Consider the following 24,592-nt stretch of genomic DNA (forward strand, 5'->3'; position numbering starts at 1 on the left):
CTACGCAAATCCAAACTTAAATATTACTTAATTCATACTTGACTTTTAGTCACTTGATGGATAGACGAAGCCTTTTAATAGTTGATGGAATAAATCCAAACTTAGAGATGATTTGTTTAAAACTTGAACTTTTTTTTGGCCACTAGATGGATGGATGGAGCCTTCATGGATCTGGATGCGGAACAGGTGGAAGCCGAGGTGGATGAGTACACCAGAGACATCTACAAAGTCCAGAAAGTCTTCAACTCCCGCCTCAAGAAGCTACAGCTGGAGGTGGATGACCGTAACCGTGAGAGGAAGAAGCGGAGGCGGCATGCTGAGGAGAACGGACAGGAAGTGGCTCCCGAGGACCAGGATGAGGTGCTGGTTCAACCTCAGGGTATGGAGATCTGTAACAAGGTCCAGGACAGCATGAGAGAATTCAAGGTAATTGGGTACATTTTATTTAGCTTATTAAAGGGAAACTTGTAAGCTTCAACACTTATTTTCAAATTTTTTAAGAGGAAGCTATTTTGGTAGAGATGCATTCTAAAATTTATTCCAGCATATCAAATATTTTTCCAATGTTAAAATTACAGAAAAAGTGACTACATTTTTTGGAAAAGATAATGGGAAATAAATCAAGTTTTTAAGTTGTTTACAGCTGTTGACATCATTTAACATTATTTATTTATTCTGACAGGACAATGTACCAGTCATCGGTGTTATGTGCAACAAAGGTATGCGTCCCCGTCATTGGTCCAAAATGTCCGAGCTCATGGGCTTTGATATTACTCCCAACGCAGGCACCACGCTGCGTAAAGTGCTCAAACTGGAGATCGCACCCCACATGGAGATGTTCGAGGGCATTAGTGCTGCTGCCACAAAGGTTAGAGACGGTGTTCAAGATATTGGAAACTTCAGATTAGTTTATTAGTTAAAGTGCAAAATCTTTTCCTTATGAAATGGACATACTGACTTCAATTTCATAACTTTTATGCAGTGTATTGTTAATACAATCTTGACTTGCAATCTATTATTAGCCAGTTATGGGTATAAAAATCTGTTAATTCTTTTATGTGCTGTACACACTACACATTTATGATGTCGAATATCCACCTGTCTTTCGTATTACCCTTACAAACTTTCATTAACTCTGCTATAATTTTGCCCCTTTTTTCTGTTCATAGGAACACTCCTTGGAGAAGGCAATGTCAAAGATGATGGAAGATTGGGACAGCATCAACTTCAATTTGATTGCCTACAGAGACTCAGGAATCAACATCCTGTCTTCCGTGGATGACATCCAGACCACACTGGATGATCAGATCGTCAAAACACAGACAATGAGAGGCTCGCCTTTCATCAAACCGTTCGAAGCAGAAATCAAGGTATGGAGCCATGCTTAGTTTCTAGGATATCAAATTGAACATCAAATTGAACATGAATTTTCATATAAACATACTAAATATGTGTTTATATAACTGGATTTTTCTTTAGTTGCAAAAATTTAAATTGCTAAAACTGTTTAATAATATGTCAGATTCAGATTCATCTTTTTTGGAACAAAATTGCACCTTTAAAAAAACACAAACAAAAAATTATTTGATACTTTAAAAAATTCACAAAAATGAAAAATCTCTCCTACTGGTATATTGACATAATAAAAATTTCCCATGAAAAAGAAGTTATACAGGTTTGGAAAAAAAAGTTTTATTTTTACCCTCTTAGACCTCACAACTTTCTACATCTCCTTAAACGATTCCAATGATATTTGTGAAGTATTTTTTGAATTGTCTGCTGTTAGGATTGGGAGGAGCGGTTGCTGAGGATCCAGGACACCATTGATGAGTGGCTGAAGGTGCAGTCCCAGTGGCTGTATCTGGAGCCCATCTTCTCCTCGGAGGACATCATGCAACAGATGCCGGAGGAGGGCAGGCTGTTCCAGATCGTGGACAAGAACTGGAAGGATGTTATGAGGCACACCACCAAGGAACCCAAGGTTTGTGACTATCCTAAAGGCAGTTAAAAATTGCATATAATTTAACCACCCCCCCCCCCCCAATTTATTTTTTATGTCACAAAGCAGAAAACTTGTTAATTGTATTGGATGTCTTCTTTTTCAAAGCTTTTTTAAATGCATAAAAAAAAATATTTGATTTTTAAGTCAAATGAACTTTCTAAGGCCTTGCACATTTTCATCCTCATAAATATTTCGGAAAGTAAGGGATAAATAACTGATAAGAAAAAAGGCTGTGGTAAAAAAATACTTGATTTATTTTGTTACCTTGATTTCAATGTTTTACAGGTCTTACTGGCCACCAATTTGCCAGGTTTACTGGAAAAACTCCAGGACAGCAATAATCTGCTGGATAAGATCATGAAGGGACTGAACGCTTACCTGGAGAAGAAACGTCTCTTCTTCCCACGATTCTTTTTCCTCTCCAACGATGAGATGTTGGAAATTCTGTCGGAGACGAAGGACCCACTACGAGTGCAGCCGCACTTGAAGAAGTGCTTTGAAGGCATTGCCAAACTGGAGTTTGACAGTAAACTGGATATTCATGCCATGTTTAGCAGTGAAGGAGAGAAAATTAAGATGGTTGAGACAATTTCTACGTCGGAGGCCCGAGGAGCTGTGGAGAAATGGTTGCTACAAGTACAGGACATCATGTTGATGTCGGTTAAAGATGTTTGTGCTCATTCCATGGAGGTAAGCTTTTTCTCCATTTTGTTAGTGGAATTCCATGTTAATCTTTTCCATGTTAAGTTCTTAGTAATAATCATGTGATGGTAAAGATTCTATTACTTCATAGTTGAAAATTGTGTATCACTTGAATCTTTTTCTGTGTACCGGTAATTTAAAATGGTGATATTTAAAAAAAAAAAAGATTATAAAATGTAATTAAATATCAATTCTGACTATTTTTTATTATATGACTGCAATTTTTAGGTTGTAAGTAAAAACTTGAATATTTAGCATGAACTGTCACAGTAATTAAATGTATTGACAGGACACTTTATGTTGTTGGATGTGAATGAAAGAAAAAATTTCTTGAATTGATAAAGATTGAGATAATATTATGTGCACTTTTTCCATTGATATGTTGAGAAAAGCAATGTTTTTGATTTGATAAAGTCTGAGATAAGAATATGTTTTCCATTGATATATTGAGAAAGCAATGTTATTCCTTTTCTGTAGGCCTATGCTATTGAGCCCCGTATTGATTGGGTCCGGGAGTGGCCAGGACAGGTCGTACTGTGTGTGTCCCAAGTTTACTGGACTCAGGAAGTGCATGAGGCAATCCGCAGCGGTCCTGGGGGACTGAAGGATTACTGGGAGAAACTCCAGCAACAGCTGGGTGACATTGTCATCCTGGTGCGTGGCAAGCTGTCCAAACAGACGAGAACCACACTGGGGGCCCTGGTGGTCATTGACGTACACGCCAGAGATGTGGTACTGCAGATGGCTGAAAAAGGTGAGAATAAAAATACTACATGTACTATTGTAAGGGTTACTTGTATCTAGATTTCTTGAATTGTCCAATATTCACCTGTTTGTCAACTGTATACCTACAAATTTTTTTGGCACAAATACAAGAATGTGCATATAGATGGGATGCAAGTTCATGATAAGGGTTTGTTTTAAAATTCAAATGAATGAAAAATATAGACTATGTTACATAGTCCCATACACATAGTCCCATACACCCTGATATTCAATAAACATTTAGAAGTCATATCCCTTAACCTACACCTACCATGTCAACTAAAGTATTTCTTGCATGCAAAACTATTATATGTAAACTTTCTCCTTTGCATTTTTATACACTATTTTTTTTCTTTGTAAATACAATGCCAAAGTACAGGTTAATCTCAGGTAGAGGGCGGACTATACACATGTAATTGTTATCAAAACACAATTCACACCTGTTGTTCTCTACCTAATTATCAAAATGTTAGCAATAAGGGAACACACCCTGTGGACATGTTAGGCATCAAAAACTAAATACCCATTTGAAGCCACGCATTTTAGCTCTGTGTATTTTAGGCTATCAATTACAAAGCATGACTTGATAGTTTATATAATTTCGATAACACTGATTTTGTTTGTAAATTAAACAGTGATGTTTTAAACTAACTCAATGATAATTGACACACTAATTATTCTAATAAGAAGGGAAATAAGTATTTTTTAAGAAAAAAGAGATCAAACAAATCATCAAATAGTATACATGTTCTGAATTAAATTTGGGAAACTTATCATTAAATATTGAATCACTGAAAAAATCCATTTTAAAAAATATTTAGTATGATATATATAATAATAGTTCAATGCTTTTTAACTACTCTTCGAACTTGACCTAATATACCATTGTGTGGGGCAAAATGGGTAGTGGACAGCTTCATATTTCTATGTACATCAGTGTGTAATTGAAAGTAATTGAAAAGTAATTGGAATTACAGGCCTTTTTTGAAAGTAATTAATTAAATTACCATTACATGTAATTGAAAATGTGGCCAATTACACATTACTTCCAATTACATCAAAATTTGTAATTAATTACACTCAATTACCATTACAAATTACCATTACCCCAACCCTGACTATGTATAGCAATATTTTTGACTCATTTTTTGAAAAATTTGATGATTTATTTTAAAGGTGTTGCATCCGAGAATGACTTTGCCTGGTTAGCCCAGCTACGATACTACTGGGAGGAAGAAAACATGAGGGTCAGGATGACCAATGCTACTGTCAAGTACGCCTATGAATATCTGGGAAACACGCCCCGATTGGTCATCACTCCGTTGACTGACAGGTGTTACAGAACTCTGATTGGTGCATTCCATTTGAATTTGAATGGGGCCCCTGAAGGGCCAGCAGGAACAGGAAAGACAGAGACCACCAAGGATTTAGCCAAGGCTTTGGCTGTACAGTGTGTCGTCTTCAACTGCTCAGACGGTCTGGATTATCTGGCCATGGGAAAAGTGAGTTGTCTGTTTTATGAAATTTTTTTAACCCATTTTCATTATATACCACTTTACATCTGATTTGCTTGACTTATAAGTGGAGGGATTTTTTTTTTTCAATGAAAAAGTTACTTCCAATGTTTGAGTAAGCTCAATGTTGGGAGTTTGTATGGTATTGTCTAAAATTGTATTCATGAGAATTTGTTGTCTTTTGACAGTTCTTCAAAGGTCTTGCATCAGCTGGTGCCTGGGCCTGCTTTGATGAGTTCAACAGAATTGACCTGGAGGTGTTGTCTGTCATTGCCCAACAGGTAAACATGCAAGAAATTTTCAAATAATTAAAAAAAATAGTTTATTTTTTTAGAAAAAATTGACATGATAATAAAAGAAATTTAGGAATTAGAATTTTCAGGAAAGAAAAAAAGCTGTTTTATCTGATTTTTAAAGCTATCAATTTAGAAAACAAAATATGAACCTAAAGTTTAATGGAAAAAAATGTGAACTACTTATACATGGATTAAAAGATATATGGTAGTTTGATTTTTTGGGGGTTTTTTTAATGTCAAGATTGAATGCCAGTCTTAATTTAATACTTTTGCCTTCAGATCTTGTGCATTATTCGAGCTGTGAGAGCCAAGGTAGACGTCTTCATGTTTGAAGGGACTGAACTCTCGCTGAACCCCAACTGTTACGTCTGTATTACAATGAACCCTGGTTACGCTGGGCGCTCCGAGCTTCCAGACAATCTAAAGGTCCTGTTCCGAACTGTGGCTATGATGGTACCAGACTACGCCATGATTGCCGAGATCTCGCTGTATTCCTTCGGTTTCCAGAATGCCAGGAACCTCTCAGTGAAGATTGTGACTGTGTATAGACTTTGTTCTGAGCAGCTGTCTTCACAGTTTCACTACGATTATGGAATGAGGGCAGTAAAGGCTGTGTTGTCAGCCGCCGGAAATCTGAAACTGAGATTCCCTGATGAGGATGAAGATATTCTGGTTAGTTTTTATACCCAAACCAATTGTGTTGTTCCTTTTTATTTCCATTCTTTTAATATCAAAGTATTTTGTGATTTGGTACTTAGGTGTCATGCCAAAATGAAAAGGGCATTTACCACGGTGTTTTATTTCCATACATATGTGAACATATTTGAAACTTCTATTATTGTCCCAACAGTTGCTGAGGTCCATTATTGATGTCAATCTACCCAAGTTCTTGTCCCACGACATCCCCCTGTTCAATGGTATCACCTCGGATCTGTTCCCCGGAGTCAAGCTTCCGGAGGCCGACTACAAGGTGTTCCTGGATGCCATGATCCGAGTGGCTGAGAAGAAGAATCTCCAGTTTGTGGACTTCTTCAAGGAGAAACTGATCCAGACCTACGAAATGATGATTGTCAGACACGGGTAAGGATGGAAATTTTTGAAGAGTTACCAAAAGATTACCGAATTCATCTATATATAATTATCTACATTTGAACTTTTGGATATCTTTGATATCCATTGTAAAAAAAATCTTGGGATTTTGGAAGTGACTTGGAAGTTTGCATCACTGATTCTTTAATGTTTTTAAATCTTCAATACATCAAATCTTCAAAAAAAAAATTTTTAAATTACTCTGAATATCTAGGTTTGACTGTATTTAATTTTTCCTTAATTTGACTAAAGAAATTTAGAAAGTACATTTAAAGCATCTCTTTTTCTTTTTCAAGAAAAGTCTTTTGGAACTATGATTTTTAATTTAAAGATAGGGAAAAAGTGAAAAAGAGATTATAATTTTGATGTGAAACCTTTTTCAGCTTCATGTTGGTAGGAGAGCCTTTTGGTTGTAAAACAATGGTCATTGAGACCCTGTGTGAAGGAATGACCCTTCTGAATGAAGAGGGTCACGATGAAGACTACGAGAAAGTCATGTACCGCATCATCAACCCCAAATCCATCACCATGGGTCAGTTGTTCGGTCAGTTTGACCCCGTCTCGCACGAATGGACAGACGGTGTGGTGGCCAACACGTTCCGAGAATTCGCTTCCACAGACACGCCCGACAGGAAGTGGGTGGTGTTTGATGGGCCGATCGACGCGCTTTGGATCGAGAACATGAATACTGTGCTGGATGACAACAAGAAGCTGTGTCTGATGAGTGGAGAAATCATCCAGATGTCTAACCCCATGAGTCTCATCTTTGAAACAATGGACTTGGCCCAGGCTTCTGTAAGCAAATTTTAAATTCTAGTCAATAGTCAATGCATCTTTTAAAGAAGAAGCAATTTAGTCTAAAATTTACTCATATTGATTGTTTCAAATGAAGGAATCGGGAAATTCACATGAGAAATTGCTTGAAAATTTAGAATATTTGGTATCACCAATGAATTAGGTTCAGATTATAAATTGGTGCTTATGAATCATTTAAAAAATTATACATTTAATTGAGCTTTTAATAAGATTGTTCTTTGTCCCCCCTTTTTAGCCGGCCACTGTGAGTCGATGTGGGATGGTGTACCTTGAGCCCACTACCCTGGGCTGGCGACCAATCGTCAAGTCCTGGATTGAATCGTTCAGCGAGGTGATGCAGAGGGAGAGTGGCGAGGTCATCAACGACATGTTTGAATGGCTCATCGACCCCTGTCTGGACTTTGTCAGGAAAAATACAAAAGTAGGTCACAGTGACACATATTCAAAGAATTTCTCTGAATTTTGATTACATAGCATACAAGTATTATATATTTGAAACAATATTGTTTGGTTTTACTTTTCAACAATTTATTATTTATTTGCAGGAATACATCAGTTCCAAACAAGCCAATCAGGTGCGCTCTCTCATGTACATGATTGACATGTTGATGACAGAGACACTATCCAAGGAAGATGCCAATGAGAACAAACATATCAAGAACTACTCCATGGTAAATTTACTGCTATTTTTTTTTTTTTATCAGAAAAAGGGTACCTGTAATTTTGTGACACATGAAAACCCCCCAAATTAACAGTATTCGAAACTTTCGGGAGAGTGAAATGCTTCGTTTAAATGACAGTATTCTTGCATTTTATAATCACCTGTTTTCTGACTTTTTCAGTGTGCCATGTTGTTCTCCATTCCGTGGTCCATTGCTGCTGTGGTGGACAACGATGGCCGACAGAAGTTTGACAGTTTCTACAAGGAACTGCTAAGTGGGAAAAATGAAAGCTGCCCAGTCCCCAAGTCTGTGGGCAAGTTTGATGTTCCAATGCCTGATGCCATGAGCTGCTATGATGTCTTCTTTGAGGTAAATAATTGTTCACAAATAAACCGAAAGCCAGGCTTATCAAGAAAATAAGACAAGGAAAATCTTGTTTCTTTATATCAAAGTGTGCATGTGTTTTATAAGGAGTTTCTTAGTTTATTTAAAATTGACCCTCTTATGTAGTTCAAGGCCAGAGGAACTTGGCACCACTGGAATGACCTCATTAAAGGTCAGGAGAGTAAGCAGAAAAAGATCCGAGAGATGCTGGTTCCAACCATGGACACTGCCAGATACACATATCTTCTGGCCCTCTGCATTGAACATGACAGGTTTGTTTCATTACTTTGAAAATAATTTTTTTTTTCAATCAACTGTCTATTATCATAAGGAAAACATTATATATAAATGCACACATGTAATTTCACAAATCATAATCCATTTTAAATTTGTATCCTTTGAATTTTTGTTAAATCTTTTAATGTTGTTATAACACTGTAATTGAAATCTTGATTAACTAAAAAAGAAAATGAAGCATGATCGTTAAGATGTCTCCCCTCTGTTCCAGACCCATCCTGTTTGTTGGACCGACTGGTACAGGAAAGAGTGTGTACGTCCAGGACAAGCTGATGAACGGGCTAGAGAAGGACCGCTACCTCCCCGCCTTCATCAATTTCTCCGCCCAGACCAGTGCCAATCAAACTCAGAACATCATCATGTCCCGCCTTGACAAGAGGAGGAAGGGAGTGTTCGGACCACAGATGGGCAAGAAGGCCATTATCTTCATTGACGATCTGAACATGCCACAGAAGGAGATCTATGGAGCCCAGCCTCCTATTGAACTGCTCCGACAGTATATTGATCACGGATACTGGTATGTCAACTCAGAGGAAATATAAATACTGTAAAACACAGTATAAAGAAGTGCCAGGGATGGGCGTGTTTGCTTTATTATAAGCATAATTTGTTATATCAGTCAAGTTTATAACATATAAAGTAGTCACGGGGAATGAAGATCAGTTTGCTGTAAGCTTCAATTCATTATAAGCGTGTTTGCTAAAACCATGTTTTGCTGTATAATATAAAGCTCAGAAATGTTTTAATCTAGCTATATACAAGCACCATTTTCTTTGCAAACTGTTAAGAACAGGCAAGTTCTGCAAATTTATAATTTTGCTGATGTCTTGAATATCTTTTATTATGTTAGGTATGATCTTAAAGATACCACCAAGATAACACTGCAGGATGTCTTATTCCTCTGCGCCATGGGGCCACCAGGAGGGGGCAGAAATGATGTCACCGCTAGATTCCTACGCCACTATAACATCATTGGAATGAATCCATTCAGTGAAGAAACCATGATAAAGATTTTCTCTATTCTTCTAACCACTTATTTAAGAGTAAGTTTAACATGATTATTTTTCTATAAAATTTCAACAATCAGTCCAGAAATAAACATGAATGATTTTTAATGCACTAGATGTTGTAATATTGTTACAGCGAATAGGTTAATAAAGCAACTGAAGTTATCAGACAATATGTAATGCCCACTTGATCATTACTTGTAACAGTTTTAAATTTCCCTAGCTTTGTGCTTTTAAAAAAATTACAGCCCTTAAATCATACTGTTGATAGGCTAAATTTTTAGATGTATAATGCATACTTTAAGTGTACTTGAAGTTTAAGTCTAAATTTCATCAATTGATGTTTTTCAGCAAGGCGAGTTTTCCACAGAGTACTATGCCCTGGGTAACCAGATTGTGGCCGCCACTAATGACATGTACAAGCAGGCTATCGCCAACCTGTTACCCACCCCCGCTAAATCTCACTATGTCTTCAACTTGAGAGATTTCTCCAGGGTCATTCTCGGAATCTGCCTGGTGAAGAAAAACGAAGTAGAGAGTAAAAGGACAATGATTAGGTATCATATAGTTCATTCAAAATCTCAATGTAACATGCATCTTTTTATTTGTTTGATTCATATATGTATAAATTTGTAGATCATACAACTCCTTATTGACTAAAATGGGGGTAGGAGTTTATTCCTTTATACTGAAATAAAGTTTTTATTTTAAAGTTAATAACATCTTTCATTTTAAAACTTACATTTTACCTTCTTTATATAGTTATGGGCATAAGATAAGAAAACTCCTGTAGGTTCTCTTACACTTTTGTGGAGACATAGCAATATTTATTACAAAGCTCAATTTTGAATTATTGCCTCATCTTTATACAGGTTATGGGTACACGAGGTGATGCGAGTATTCTATGATCGTCTCACTGACGACGCTGACAGAGCCTGGCTGTTTAAGTGAGTACACTCAATCAATTTGAGTCATTAAAGCAACATATTGTTATGATTTCTACATGAAATACAACATTTAAAACAGAGTGTATTTGTAATAATTTGAAACATTACAAGTTACACTTATTCTACCTAGTCTCTTTTCTAGTAAACAACATTCACAAAAATACAAGAATAAAATTTGTATGGAAAATTTGAGAATGATATTCATCAAGAAATATTTATGAATAAATGATGAAAAGCAAGAAAAAAAAAACATATTAATTTTGAAAATCGCAGGAGTACTGGAAGTGTGTGTAAGGAATATTTCAAGGAGAGTTTTGATGTCATCTTTGAGCATCTGGCCGGAGATGGAACTGGAGAAGGCAAGGTAACGAAAGATGCTAGTGTCTAATGAAGGAAAAGATTCAAAAGCACATGTGTATTAATTGTCTTGTCAAGTATCTTTTTTTTTTTTTGTTATAACAGCTTTTTGCTCAGTAAAACATGTTCTTTACTAGCTAATAATAGTTTTTTGTGGTTTTTTATATTGAAAGAATGATAATTATTTGTTTTATACATGCTCAAATTTTTGGACATATTTAACATCTTTTTGTTTTTTACAAATTTTTACAACATAGGGTGTGAAGGTGAGTGCTTGTGAGAATATTGCTTGTAGAATAAAGTGCCTTTTCTTTACATAACGAAGATGAACATCATTTACCTAAAGTTAAAATTTAATGAGTAACTCCTATCAGGTTTTTATAAACTATTGACAAATTAATAACATGAAATATTAGTCTAGAGGTATCTTAATTTTTTAAAAAGAACATTAATCAATCGTCTCTTTAATTCAAATCTGATATTATAAATAATCAGGAACACTAATTAATAAATTTGATGAAGTTGACCTTTGACTTCTGTTTTAATTGCTATTTATAGCCCAAGGTAAGACAACTGCCTCTATTCCTATCTCTACTATAGTTTTTGCTTTGATAGAAGTGTAAACAGAAATAGTCAATGTTAGATCAATCAAATAGAAAAATTTTCATATTATTAGATGTAAAGGAATTAAAGGTTGTTCCAGAATTAAAACTGGGGGATGATGAAATGTTGAAAAGGTGATGATGGAGACAAAATATTTTTAATTTTTTCAATTTTAATTTTTGCTGTACTTTTTTCGCATAAATTCTGGAACAGCCTTTATATGTTCTATTCATTATAAAGCTAGGTTTTTACAATTACATATGTGTTAGAAATTAAATATAGGGTAGATACTTTTTCCAGGTTAGTTAATAAGGGGGGAAAATGCAGTTATCCTGTAGACCAACTTTTATACAGCAACTTTATTTTTTGATGTTCAGTGATTAAGTTGTTTATGAAAACTTGTTTTTGATAAAGATGCATATGTAGATAAATTTTGACAAAATAAATATGAGATACTTTAAGAAGTGGTTTGTAGGGGCAAATCTTCAGATTCAGAAATTTCCTGGCAGAAGAATTAAAGTTGGTTTACAGTGGTGCAATGTGGAAAGAAAAATATTCAGACCTATTTATACTAGTACATAGATATGTTGTGAGTGTGAAATTGTTCTAAAGCTTTCACAGATAAAAAGGGCTTGATTAGTTTTGAAATTAGGTATATTAGCACTAGGAACAATTGTACATGTAATGGATTACATCAAACACTACAGTCATGTGATGATGATAGATATAGAGGTTGCTGTTTGTCACGGGGGCTTGGAAGGTGTCACTGAAATGTTTGCTTAGATTTGGGCCAATAGGACCTAATGTACTGTTTCTCAGGTACTGTTGCAATATGTCAAATATTGCAACATGTAGAATCATGTTTTAATTTATTGCAAATTGAAAAGGAAAATCGCCTAGTTTGTTAAAAAAGTTTATTTTCTCCTTTAAAATTTGGCACAAAAAATGATAAAAGAAATATGAAATCTTCCTGCTATAATTTATTTTGAAATATTTGGCCTTAGAAACTAAAGATTTATACATTTTTATTAATTAGATTTTTTTTTTTTGTCTTTGAGAGACAGAGGATATCTAGTTAAAATGAGTTTTTATTTATATCCAAAAGAAAGATATTTATGCATATGGTTTAGAATTATAAACTTGGTGTTTGAAATAAAGCTTCTGATGTCATATTTTCTTAAGTCTACAGATGTATGTATAGTAGTTAAGACTTTTCTTGTTTTTCAATAATTCCAAAATGTGCAGTTTTACAAGTGTTCTCTATAATTATACCTGTTTTCTAGGTTCGTGAGGAGGATCTAAGATCTTTGATGTTTGGGGATTACATGAATCCCGATGCCGAGCCCGAGGAGCGAGTGTACAGTGAAGTCCAGTCTCTAGAGGAGATGTACAAAATTGTAGAACAGGGTCTGGAGGAGTATAACAACACTCATAAAAATAGGATGAACCTCGTTATATTCAGGTAGGTGGGAATACAACTGTTAATATTTTGGGACAGAATACTGTATGTCATAATTGTATTGGCATTAGCAGTAGAATCTTCTGTTAAGTGTTAGAAGGTATAAACATGGCAGTCTACAATACAAAATACAAGTTCTTTAATGTCTTACTTAGGGAGGTTTAGTAGTGAAATATCACTTTTCATAATAATATATGTAATCATTGTATATGATTGTAGATATGTACTTGAACATTTGTCCCGTATTTGCCGAGTTTTACGTATCCCTGGAGGCAATGCCCTGTTGGTGGGAGTTGGGGGCAGTGGTCGTCAGTCACTGACTCGTCTGGCCACCGCCATGGCTGGCTATAACCTGTTCCAGCCAGAAATCTCCAAAAATTACGGCAAGACAGAATGGAGAGAAGACATTAAGGTAGATTGTTAATTATCTAGATCTGTGGCCATAAAAATTCAAAGAAGCTTAGTTTTTAACCCACATGCATGCATCTTTTTGGTTGCCAATAATATGAGAATTATTTCAAATGAATAAAAAAAATTATTGCCATAGAGCAGAAAACTTGCAAGACCACTATCTTCCAATTGCAAATTGTCTTCGAAATCTCAACAATGTCAATGCATTGATATCTTGTTATCTTTTCAGTCTGTATTGACCAGCTGTGGAGCTCAAGGGAAGACAACTGTGTTTTTGATCACAGACACTCAGATCAAGGAGGAGTCGTTCTTAGAAGACATTGATAACTTACTGAATACTGGGGAGGTCCCCAATCTGTTTGCTGCCGATGAAAAAGCTGAAATTATGGAGGTAGGATGACAAAAAAAACCATGAAATTATATACTTTTATTTACAACTACAATTTTGTACTGAAATATTTATACATGTAAAACTATATTTTCTTACATATAGATTTGAGCATTATTATGTGGAAAAAAATATTTATTTAAAAAAACAAGCATATTTTTTATTTAAAGTTTAATTGGAAGAATATGCATTTAAGTGCTGTTGTATTGATTGATAATAATTTTTCATTTTACTGTATAACAGGCTGTTAGACCACTGGCCCAGGCAGGAGACAAGATGGCCGACTTCAGCCCCCTGGCTCTTTTTGCCTTCTTTGTGAACCGTTGCCGTGAGAACCTCCACATCATCATTGCCTTCAGTCCGATCGGAGACGCTTTCAGAAACAGACTGAGGCAGTTCCCGGCCCTGATCAACTGTTGTACTATCGATTGGTTCCAAGTAAGTCATTATTTATCATTCAAAATTGAATGGTTTTATTAGATTGATAATTGAATAAATAATCAGTCATAACATTTTGATGTATATCTAGATGTATCCTAGGGTTAGAGTCATTTTTACAATCAGATATTCTGTCGATAGATCCTCATTTGTTGAACACAAATTTTCATGGATTTCATGGTTGATTTAAACAACCAAAAACAGAAAAGTTCAATCAATCTTTTTTAAATTTCCATACCCTTAAAACTTTAATTTCTACTAAATCCACAAATTTTAAACCCATGAATGTAAGTGAAATCACTGTAATTATCATGTTCATATAATGACAAGAGACTTGTTACTTTCTGCTAGACCTGGCCGGATGATGCTTTGGAGAGAGTGGCCAACAAGTTCTTGGAGCAGGTTGAGCTTGGAGACAACGAGAGGAAAGAGACCACCCACATTGTCAAGTACTTCCATCAGAGCACCATTCGGTTATCAGAGCGGTACCTGTCAGAGCTGGGCCGCCATAACTATGTCACCCCCACCTCGTACCTGGAGTTGATCAACTCCTTCAAAAACCTGCTGTCCTCCAAACAGGAGGAGACAATGAAGGCCAAGAGGAGATACGTAGTGGGGCTAGAGAAGCTGGCCTTTGCTGCTTCACAGGTAATTAATATGTTAATGAATTTGTACTACATATATTTCAATTCATCTGAAGCTACACTTGATTGACTTAAGAGTTAAAAAATAGCTTTTGCATTGTGATTTTTTCAAATTCTGGAGCAAAAGGTTTTGCTCTCTAAAGCTATACAATAAGCCTTCATTTAGAAAAATTTTACAAAGCCCTTAACTCATGGACTTTCCTCAACTCAATTCTCTTTTTCAGATCTGAAGTTTACCCCAAATTTATGCACTGACTCATCTATTATTTATAAGAGTTGAACATTTTCCAGTTAATCATTTCAAATAATTGGCAATGTTGAGGCCTGGTCTGAACATGATTTGAATTTCCTCTATCTTAAATTTCTAGGTAGCAACTATGCAGAAAGAACTGGAAGAACTACAACCCCAGCTGGTGGTTTCACAGGAAGAGAACGCCAAGATGATGGTGGTCATTGAGAAAGAGTCGGTGGAGGTGGAGGCCACCAGTAAGGTGGTGCGTGCTGATGAAGCAGTGGCCAATGAGCAGGCGGCAGAGGCCCAGGCCCTGAAAGACGAGTGTGAGGCTGAGTTGGCTGAAGCCATCCCCGCCCTAGAGGCTGCTCTGGCTGCCCTGGACACCCTAAAGGTCAGTAAACAACCTACCAACATCTGTTATTTATAGTTATAAACAATTCATGATGCTTCAAGCAATATTTGTATATAATTTAGAGAAAAAATAAGGACTTTCAATAATTCAACCAAAAATTGCCTTTTCCCTCCTCTTATTGAAAGCTCTGGCAAACTATTGGTGTAAAGATTCCATTTACTTCTTATGATATCACTGGTATAGAACCATTTTTTTTTAAATTACCTTGACATTATCATAAATGATATTTTCCTCTTTCTTTCAAAATTCCTTTCTTAATTTCTATGGATTTATTGGTAAAATATTTTATGAATCTTGGAATGATAATTTATCTCTTTCTTTCACAGCCTGCGGATATCACCATTGTGAAATCTATGAAGAGTCCTCCATCTGGAGTCAAACTTGTGATGGCTGCTGTTTGTGTAATGAAAGACATTAAACCAGATAAGGTGAATGATCCAGATAAACCTGGACAGAAGATTCTGGACTACTGGGGACCCTCCAAGAAACTGCTCGGAGACATGAGCTTCCTGAGCATGCTCAAAGAATACGACAAAGATAACATTCCTGTAAGTATTATATTTATACATATTTTTATTGATTCTGAGAAAAGGATTGAGAAGTTGGCATAGCCTTTATATACCCTTGCCTTACATAGCAGATCAAGACTAAAATAATGCTAGACATACACAGTAAGATAGAGTTAGTTTTAATGGATTTACATTATAGAATATTTGTAATAAATGGCAAATATCAACAATAAGCATAAGTATTACATAACAAAATTTTATATTTGATAGGTTCATGTCATGCAAAAAATCAGAAAGGAGTACATTTCCAACCCTGAGTTTGACCCAGCCAAAGTGGCCAACGCCTCTTCTGCAGCTGAAGGTCTGTGTAAGTGGATCATGGCAATGGAGATCTATGACAGGGTGGCCAAAGTGGTGGCCCCCAAGAAGATAAAGCTGGCAGAGGCAGAGTCTGAACTCAACACGACAATGGACAAACTCAACAAGAAACGAGCCGAGCTTGCAGCTGTAGAGAAACGTCTGGCCGATCTCCAGGCGACCTTCAAGGAGATGACGGACAAGAAAGAGCAGTTGGAGTTCCAGGTGGATCTGTGTGGAAAGAAACTGGAGCGAGCGGAAAAGCTGATCGGTGGACTGGGTGGAGAGAAGGCCAGGTGGACGGCTGCGGCAGAAAATTTGCAGAACACTTATGATAACTTGGTGGGTGACGTGTTGATTTCCGCCGGAGTCATTGCGTACCTAGGACCTTTCACCATGGCCTTTAGAGAACAGTGTACTACGGACTGGGTCAAAGTGTGCACAGTAAGTTAGCAGTATCCTTGATGTTGACGTTTTTTTGCTTAATCATTCAGTTAAAGTAAATATCTAAATATAAGTTTAGATTTAAAAAATAATGAAATATATAAAGGACAAGATTTCATTAAAACCACTCTACAAATTAACAGAATATATTGCTTTTCTAAATATTAGAGTGAATGTCTAAAATCTTTAAAAAATAATGCATGTATTGTTTTTATTGTAGGAAAGAACAATTCCTTGCTCACAAGAGTTCTCTCTAAGTAAAACTTTAGGAGAGCCAATCAAAATCCAGGCATGGAACATTTTTGGTTTGCCAAGGGATAGCTTCTCCATTGACAATGGTGTCATTGTAGCAAATTCTAGAAGATGGTGAGCAATTAAGAAGATTTTTTAAAATGGTTCAGTTGTGCATATGCATTAATTGGCAATTTTTATGGCATATCAACTTTCAAAGAAACCTAAAAACATATAGATAAAAGAATCTTATGTTTAAGTTGCTGTCTTATTCTATTCCCAGGCCCCTGATGATTGACCCCCAGGGTCAGGCCAATAAGTGGGTCAAGAACATGGAGAAAGAGTTCAAACTGTCGGTGATCAAGCTGACGGATTCTGACTACATGAGGACCCTGGAGAACTGCATCACCTTTGGGAACCCTCTACTGCTGGAGAATGTGGCAGAGGAGCTTGACCCTTCTCTGGAGCCCCTGCTTCTGAAGCAGACTTACAAACAGGGTAGGTGTTTGTTAGAAATGACACCACAGAATTATCAGTTTAAGGTTAAAACAAATGTACATGTATATACTGTATACAGGGAAATATTCGCCCCCGTTTTATGTTTGCCCCTTTCGCCCTCATTGTCAGAGGGCAAATTTAAGACAGGGCTAATTCTGTATTGCAAATAATATCTTTGTCAGCACAACTGCATCTGGGCGAATTCAAGACGGGGCGAAACCGTTTTCAATTGTAAAAGGGCAAAAATAACACGGGCGAAAATGACCCTGTATACAGTATAAAAATGTGGGTAAATATGACAATCATAAAACAGTCCAATAGTTTATTATATGCTCAATCACTTCTTCCATGTTTACAGCTGGAGTGGACATGATCAAGATTGGTGAGAACGTGATAGAGTACAGCAAGGACTTCCGCTTCTACATCACCACCAAGCTGAGGAACCCCCACTACCTCCCCGAGATCGCTGTCAAGGTCTCCCTCCTCAACTTCATGATCACCCCCGAGGGTCTGGAGGATCAGCTGCTGGGAATAGTGGTGGCCAAAGAAAGGTCAGGGCACTGAGCTAGTCAAAAGAATGTCAGGATCTTAAACTGACAGAAAATAGATCATCATTTGTTAGACTTGGTTGAATAGCAGTGTATTAACTTTTAAAATCAATGTTTAATCTATGATAACCTTTTTGCCCCTGTGCAATAAAAAAGATGAGCACACTTTTGATTTCAGCTTCATTTCTTCTATGTATATTGTCTTTGTATTAAGAGAATTAATTCAAAAGGCTGCCCATTTAAGTTTTATGACCAAAGGGCCTTTTTCTTTACTGTGTTTTTTTTTTGTACATCTATAAGAGACCTCTCAAAATTATCTAAATGCTGATGACTTTGTGATCTCTAATTATTATGTTTGTTCCACATTACAGGCCAGAGCTGGAAGAGGAGAGACAGGCTCTGATCGTGCAGAGTGCTGCCAACAAAAAGGCTCTCAAGGAGATTGAGGACAAAATCCTCCACACTCTCTCTGCCTCTGAGGGCAACATCCTGGAGGATGAGTCAGCCATCAAGGTCCTCGACTCCTCCAAAATCCTCTCTGATGAAATTTCCAAGAAACAAAAGGTAGGGAAAATCAAACAAAGAACCACATATTTTTAATCTCAAGAATATCGTAAATCAAAATTTGAAAAAAATAATTTTCCATGATATTTCATCTGAATCATTTGAAAAAATTAAAAGAAAAATTGACTCTAAAATGTAATGAGGTAATAAAAGTTTCCTGTACATTTATAAATTTGGAAATAAATTACAGTTATCACTTTTAATTTATAACACAAAACACTATTAAAAGCAGTGCATGGTAAAACCAATCAGACATCAGAGTTACTTTTTCTGTTTATCCAAAAACTTTGACATTCTTGATGAAAACCAAATCTCTCTTTCCAAGAGCAAGAATAGTGTTGGTGTAGAAATTTTTTTACTGTACATATGACTAAATCTTTACTTGCTTCTCACAGATTGCTGAGGAGACGGAGCAGAAGATTGAACAGAGTCGTATGGGCTACCGTCCCATCGCCAAGCACTCCTCCATTCTGTTCTTCTCCATTGCTGACCTCCCCAACATTGACCCCATGTACCAGTACTCCCTGACCTGGTTTGTCAACCTCTACATCATGTCTATTCACGACAGGTAACTTCCTTAATCTATTTTTACATATGGGGAAACCCCTTTAACAAAATTTAAGGAATATTTGAATATTTTTTTTATTATTATTAAGATTCATGTTTGTAAGATCATTGATGAATATGTTTTGAGGAAAGATAATTTTCTATTGTCAAAGTATCAGATTGTATCTTATAATTGCTCCATTATTGTTGTTGTGTTTGCTAATCCAATTTGTTTTGGCAGCCTAACAAAGACAGATCAACATATTGTTTTGGAGACCTCTCCTAACCAGTTTTTTTAAATTCAGATATATTAATTAAGGATGTGTGAGAAAATTTTACACTTTTGATGTTAATAATCATACAATTTTCATAATCATTTTAATCATTGCATCTTCATACCTGATTTGCCTTGCTGAGAGAATAAAATGGGAGTTGCTCAGGTTTTTCATGTCAGTATGTATTCAACTGGGAACTGAGAAACAAAAAAATGGCTAAAAAATTCCATGTTAACACACTGAATATTTAGTAAGGCTGAAAACAACAAAACCAAATTAAAATTAATCAAACAAAATTGATAAATTAATAATGGGCCACTGATAGTACAAGGGAGGGTGGGGCCAGAAAAGGAGTCTTAAAAAAAAAAGATTATGAAATTGATTTTGTACCCATTTGTTACAGTAATAAGTCAAAAATTCTGGACCGACGTCTCCGCTACCTCAAGGATCACTTCCAGTACCAACTGTACGACAATGTGTCGCGCTCGATATTCGCCAAACACCGTGGCGTCTTTACCTTTATTCTGTGTGCAAACTTGCTCCTGTGAGTAACTGTATACAAAAGGCACAGTCACATAGTCTGTACATAGTATATATCTCATTAGGTCTAGAAAAAAATTCCTCTGTGGTAGGAGGGAGACTATATTGCATGCAAAATCTGCTCGTACTCGTACGTCTACTTGTATCTTGTAAACTTGTGCATTTAAATGGAAATAGTGAAGATTTCAAATTCAAGGCAAGGGGGATAACTCTCAAGTCTTTTTACGAAAAGATTCATCTCAATTCTCAAATTTTTGTTAACTTTAGTGATTGTATGTTGAAATCTTCACTACAGCATGCTTCAATTAAATGCACAAGAAAATTGTCTTTGTAAATTTCACAAATGTAGCATAAATGTAGCTTCTATACTTCCGCCACCTTTATTTCCAGGAAATTGATGTCAAGGTCAAAGTGAGAAGATTTGTTAAATCAATTATTCCTTAATAAATTTGTTTATTATCTTTGTTACTGATGAGGAAAAATAACTGGCCTTGAAAGTGTTTAAGTACAGGTACAAAATCATTAATCTTTTGATCTGACCTTGACATCATTTGTGCATGAACAGGTGTCAAATTAGCAGCACGCAGCAGCAGCAGCAGCAGCAAGCAACCAATGGTTTCAAACCAGCAACACTGCTTCGAGAAAGCCAAGTGTTTTTGTTTTCCTCACCACTGTTGGCCTGTGTAATACATCTCTCTGAATGTGTCTCGTTTCAGCAATAAGTCCAAGATCTTGGATCGGCGCTTGAGATACCTGTCAGACCACTTTACCTACAGTCTATACTGTAATGTCTGTCGGTCCCTCTTTGAGAAAGATAAACTTCTCTTCTCTTTTATTCTCTGTTCCAATATGTTGCTGTAAGTATAAGCTGCTAACCTGAGTGTGGTTTGAAACAAAAATAACAATTTGAAATTAAAAAAAAAAAACACACACACAATTATGAGAAAAAAAAACACACACCTAGAAATTCTAAGGAAAAAAATGCTGATTTTAGTTTGAAGTTGCTGTTTTAAAAAAACACACCTAGAAATTCTAAGGAAACAAATGCTGATTTTAGTTTGAAGTTGCTGTTTTAAAGTATGTTGTGGTTTTGTATTTGCATTTATGATTAATCCAAAAGCCCCAAAGTTTAGAGTTTGAATTTCATTTATTTTTACCTGCAATCCCAGTATACCGTTAGTACATGTAACAATCCAAGAATGGTCCTGATTTTTTGTTTGGATATAGTCAATTACAGTATATATTAGTAATGTACATTGTATATAATATACCTGATTTATTTTTTAATCTTAAAGAAATGGGTATGTCGTTTTGAATACCTTTAGATACCTACACAATTTAGTCTCTATATAACTGCTATGTACCACACAGTTGGTTCTCATTAATGTTTGGCTCTACTCTTCATTCAGTTTGTTTGGCTTACCCCATTTCTGCTTATTAATTTTTAATTGATTTAACGACTTTTATTGCAGTGGAAACCCCTATATTTATTTTTATTTATATCTTCATCCCTTAAAACCCAAATCTTACTCTTGTGCTTATGGGAGTGAGGTTGCCCTCTTAAGATTTTAATATTGTCTTGCAAGCTAACTTGACCGAAGTGTTGCTGTGCATTTCGAGAAATACCAATTTTTCCAGGAATCTATGGAAATCTCAAACTGCCTATCTCTCTAATGGAATGTAACTTCCTAGCACTCATAAACCAGTACACAATATGTAGACATCCTTTTAGCTACAATAGCCATAGCACCTAGTTATAGTTAATACTTGCTAGTTTAATGTATAGAATTTTCTTTTCATCCCTGTGTGAATTGTGCTCTTGATGTATAGCTTCTAGCTTTGCTTACTTATATATTTGCATTTATTTATTTATTTATTTTGAAAATTACTACAAAAGAATTTTATTAAGATTTACAATTTGCAAGTGTATACATGTACTTACATTTAAATTAAAAATCAGACAAAATAAGGTATATTCAAATGCAAAATGTTTTCTATATCTTACTCTAACTATTAAAATTCAATTTCTATGACATTAATTTATTATTAAGTAACGATGTCTTAAAAGTTTTATTTTGCAAAACTGATGATTTAATGTACATTGTAAAGATTTGATGCTTATAAGCCTTTAGTATCTAGCTAGATGTGGATTTAACCTGACTTTTAACTGTGTCTAATAGATCTAAGAATGAACTGGACAAGGATGAGTTCATGTTCTTCCTGACTGGAGGCGTCGGCTTGGAGAACAAACTGGCTAACCCCGCCCCAACATGGCTGACTGACAAGAGCTGGGATGAACTCTGTCGTTTGTCAGATCTCAAGAAATACAAGAAATTCAGGTGTGTTAATCTAACCAAGTTCAGATATGAAAAATTTCTGAACTATATTAAGGTCAGGTGATTATCATTACAATTTTTTAATGTACATACATTTTCTCTCTTCTCTCCCTTCCCCCTTGCATTTACATGTACTATCTGCAGTAGGAAATTTCAAATTTTAACAGGTAATAACCATTATATGTACCTAAAATTACTATTATAGAGATCACTTTATGAAGAATTTGGACAAGTGGAACAGCTTCTACAACTCGAGGGAGCCACACAATGAAGAACTACCGAGCCCCTGGCAGGACGAACTGAACGACTTCCAGAGGATGATCATCCTGAGGGTCATCAGGCCAGACAAGGTCAGTGTCCCAGTATACAAGTGAAAGGAGGGCTTTGTACAATGTTTTAAATCAAAAAAATATGCCTTACTATTAATTGACAATATAAATTGAAAATGAGTTTTTGTTGACTTTAAAGGGGTAAGAAAAGATGTTTCTCTTTGGAAAAGCAGGTCTAAATCTACCAGTGTTGGGAAAAAAACAGAGTTGCAACATTATTTTCAATGGTTTCTCATCTAACCAATATATACAGGTCTGGATAAAATTTCTATACATTCATTTGGAAGATTATACATGCTTCATTTTCCTTTTAGGTGAACCCTGCCATCACCAACTTTGTGAGGGAGAAGCTGGGTAAGAAGTTTGTGGAGCCCCCACCCTTTGACTTGGCCAAGAGCTACCAGGACTCCAACTGCTGTGCCCCCCTCATCTTTATCCTCTCCCCCGGGGCTGATCCCACCATGGCTCTCCTGAAGTTTGCTGAGGACAAGGGATTCTCTGGGAACAAGTTCAACTCCATCTCCTTGGGTCAAGGACAGGTAAGACTTTTCTTCTGACCTTGAAATCAATTGGTTGATACATACTGTGGAATCATTAAATTTCGTGGGGCCCAATTTTCGTGGATTGCTTAAATTTTACTGGTTTGTGGGGACGTAATTTCGTGCATTCTCTAAAACCTACAAAGGAAATCTGACTTTAATACCCTAATTTATTAATTCGTGGAGGATGTTAATTTGTGGATGAGAGGTACCCACGAATTCCATGAAAATTGAGCCACCATGAAATCTAATGATTCCACAGTATTAGAGTCTAGAAAATCAAGCTTGAATATAGACCCAAAAAAATTTGGATAAAAATTGTAACTGTATGTATGTATTATTTTTAATTAAAATGCCAGAAGTTAATTGATTTTCATATTTTGTGTTCAGGGACCAATTGCATCAAAGATGATCAGTGAGGCACGACAAGATGGATCGTGGGTCATGCTACAGAACTGTCACTTGGCTGTGTCCTGGATGACCCCCCTGGAGAAAGTGTGCGAGGACTTCACCACCGATAACACCAACCCAGACTTCAGGCTCTGGCTCACCAGTTATCCATCTGATAAGGTTTGTTGACTTTCTCAAAAACTTTTCTCCTATTGTATATTTCAAATCTAAGTATTTTATCTTAGATGATTTATTTCTTAATTTAATTTTCAAAATTCAACTTCCACCTATTCAGTATTGATAAGGTATCATTTTGGTTGTGGGAAATTATTTTGTTTGGAGAGTTCTGAATATTCTTGTAATGTAGAATTGATAGGGCATCATTTTGTATTTTGAATTATTTTTTCAATGGAGAATTCTGAATTCTTGTTTTAATGAATACTCTTGCTTTGAACAGTTCCCAGTGACTGTGCTTCAGAACGGAGTCAAGATGACCAATGAGCCCCCCACCGGCCTACGTCAGAACCTGTTACAGTCCTATCTCAATGATCCAGTCAGTGACGAGGAGTTCTTCAAGGGATGTCCAGGCAAAGAATTGGTAAGGAGCGCAACAGTACTGCAATTACAATGTCAAAGTACAGTTTATGTGTCCATACCCATCTATTATGTCTTTAGCATCTGGGACATTTCATTTGTCATTGTAGCCATTTGAGAAGCTGCTCTTTGGCCTGTGCTTCTTCCATGCCTTGGTTCAAGAGAGGAGAAAGTTTGGACCCCTTGGATGGAACATTCCCTACGGATTCAATGAGTCAGATCTCAGGATATCCATCATGCAGTTACAGGTACACTTATTTTAACCATAACATGATGTGCTAGTTAATTGTCTGAATAATATATAGAATATCAGTTGCAGGTAAAGTTTTGTTGTAATAATTATTTTTCAAATACATATGTACATTGTATAAATTTTAGGTGATAATAATGATTATTTATATTTGAAAAATGGTAAGATATTTTTAGGCTTTGCTTCAAGTTATTTCTGTATAGAACTTCTAATG

At 35.9% G+C, this 24,592-nt stretch overlaps 1 protein-coding gene across 4 annotated transcripts in view; it reads left to right on the plus strand.

The window, feature by feature from the left end:
• The window catches only part of LOC105340285 (dynein axonemal heavy chain 12), a 37,920-nt gene that overhangs the window by 9,030 nt on the left and 4,298 nt on the right, over window positions 1–24,592 (plus strand). For 2 of the 4 annotated variants that reach the window (XM_066081620.1, XM_066081622.1), the window contains 40 exons: window positions 147–426; window positions 683–868; window positions 1,170–1,370; window positions 1,787–1,981; window positions 2,288–2,692; window positions 3,182–3,458; window positions 4,646–4,971; window positions 5,172–5,264; window positions 5,559–5,951; window positions 6,130–6,359; window positions 6,752–7,163; window positions 7,420–7,605; window positions 7,730–7,855; window positions 8,027–8,215; window positions 8,357–8,502; window positions 8,739–9,044; window positions 9,378–9,570; window positions 9,886–10,091; window positions 10,407–10,481; window positions 10,755–10,845; window positions 12,725–12,903; window positions 13,120–13,312; window positions 13,541–13,702; window positions 13,943–14,137; window positions 14,489–14,785; window positions 15,150–15,407; window positions 15,755–15,976; window positions 16,208–16,738; window positions 16,959–17,104; window positions 17,253–17,467; window positions 17,826–18,018; window positions 18,387–18,579; window positions 18,975–19,147; window positions 19,804–19,944; window positions 22,121–22,279; window positions 22,482–22,626; window positions 22,920–23,144; window positions 23,535–23,714; window positions 23,992–24,132; window positions 24,239–24,376. In XM_066081620.1, coding sequence (XP_065937692.1) covers window positions 147–426; window positions 683–868; window positions 1,170–1,370; window positions 1,787–1,981; window positions 2,288–2,692; window positions 3,182–3,458; window positions 4,646–4,971; window positions 5,172–5,264; window positions 5,559–5,951; window positions 6,130–6,359; window positions 6,752–7,163; window positions 7,420–7,605; window positions 7,730–7,855; window positions 8,027–8,215; window positions 8,357–8,502; window positions 8,739–9,044; window positions 9,378–9,570; window positions 9,886–10,091; window positions 10,407–10,481; window positions 10,755–10,845; window positions 12,725–12,903; window positions 13,120–13,312; window positions 13,541–13,702; window positions 13,943–14,137; window positions 14,489–14,785; window positions 15,150–15,407; window positions 15,755–15,976; window positions 16,208–16,738; window positions 16,959–17,104; window positions 17,253–17,467; window positions 17,826–18,018; window positions 18,387–18,579; window positions 18,975–19,147; window positions 19,804–19,944; window positions 22,121–22,279; window positions 22,482–22,626; window positions 22,920–23,144; window positions 23,535–23,714; window positions 23,992–24,132; window positions 24,239–24,376 — 8,602 coding nt within the window. Of the gene's footprint in view, window positions 1–146; window positions 427–682; window positions 869–1,169; window positions 1,371–1,786; window positions 1,982–2,287; window positions 2,693–3,181; window positions 3,459–4,645; window positions 4,972–5,171; window positions 5,265–5,558; window positions 5,952–6,129; window positions 6,360–6,751; window positions 7,164–7,419; window positions 7,606–7,729; window positions 7,856–8,026; window positions 8,216–8,356; window positions 8,503–8,738; window positions 9,045–9,377; window positions 9,571–9,885; window positions 10,092–10,406; window positions 10,482–10,754; window positions 10,846–12,724; window positions 12,904–13,119; window positions 13,313–13,540; window positions 13,703–13,942; window positions 14,138–14,488; window positions 14,786–15,149; window positions 15,408–15,754; window positions 15,977–16,207; window positions 16,739–16,958; window positions 17,105–17,252; window positions 17,468–17,825; window positions 18,019–18,386; window positions 18,580–18,974; window positions 19,148–19,803; window positions 19,945–20,656; window positions 20,798–22,120; window positions 22,280–22,481; window positions 22,627–22,919; window positions 23,145–23,534; window positions 23,715–23,991; window positions 24,133–24,238; window positions 24,377–24,592 lie in introns of all 4 variants that reach the window. The other 2 variants (XM_066081619.1, XM_066081621.1) reach the window with 1 other exon arrangement.

The sequence above is a fragment of the Magallana gigas genome, chromosome 4 (assembly GCF_963853765.1).
Source record: "Magallana gigas chromosome 4, xbMagGiga1.1, whole genome shotgun sequence".
NCBI classification, from domain to species: domain Eukaryota; kingdom Metazoa; phylum Mollusca; class Bivalvia; order Ostreida; family Ostreidae; genus Magallana; species Magallana gigas.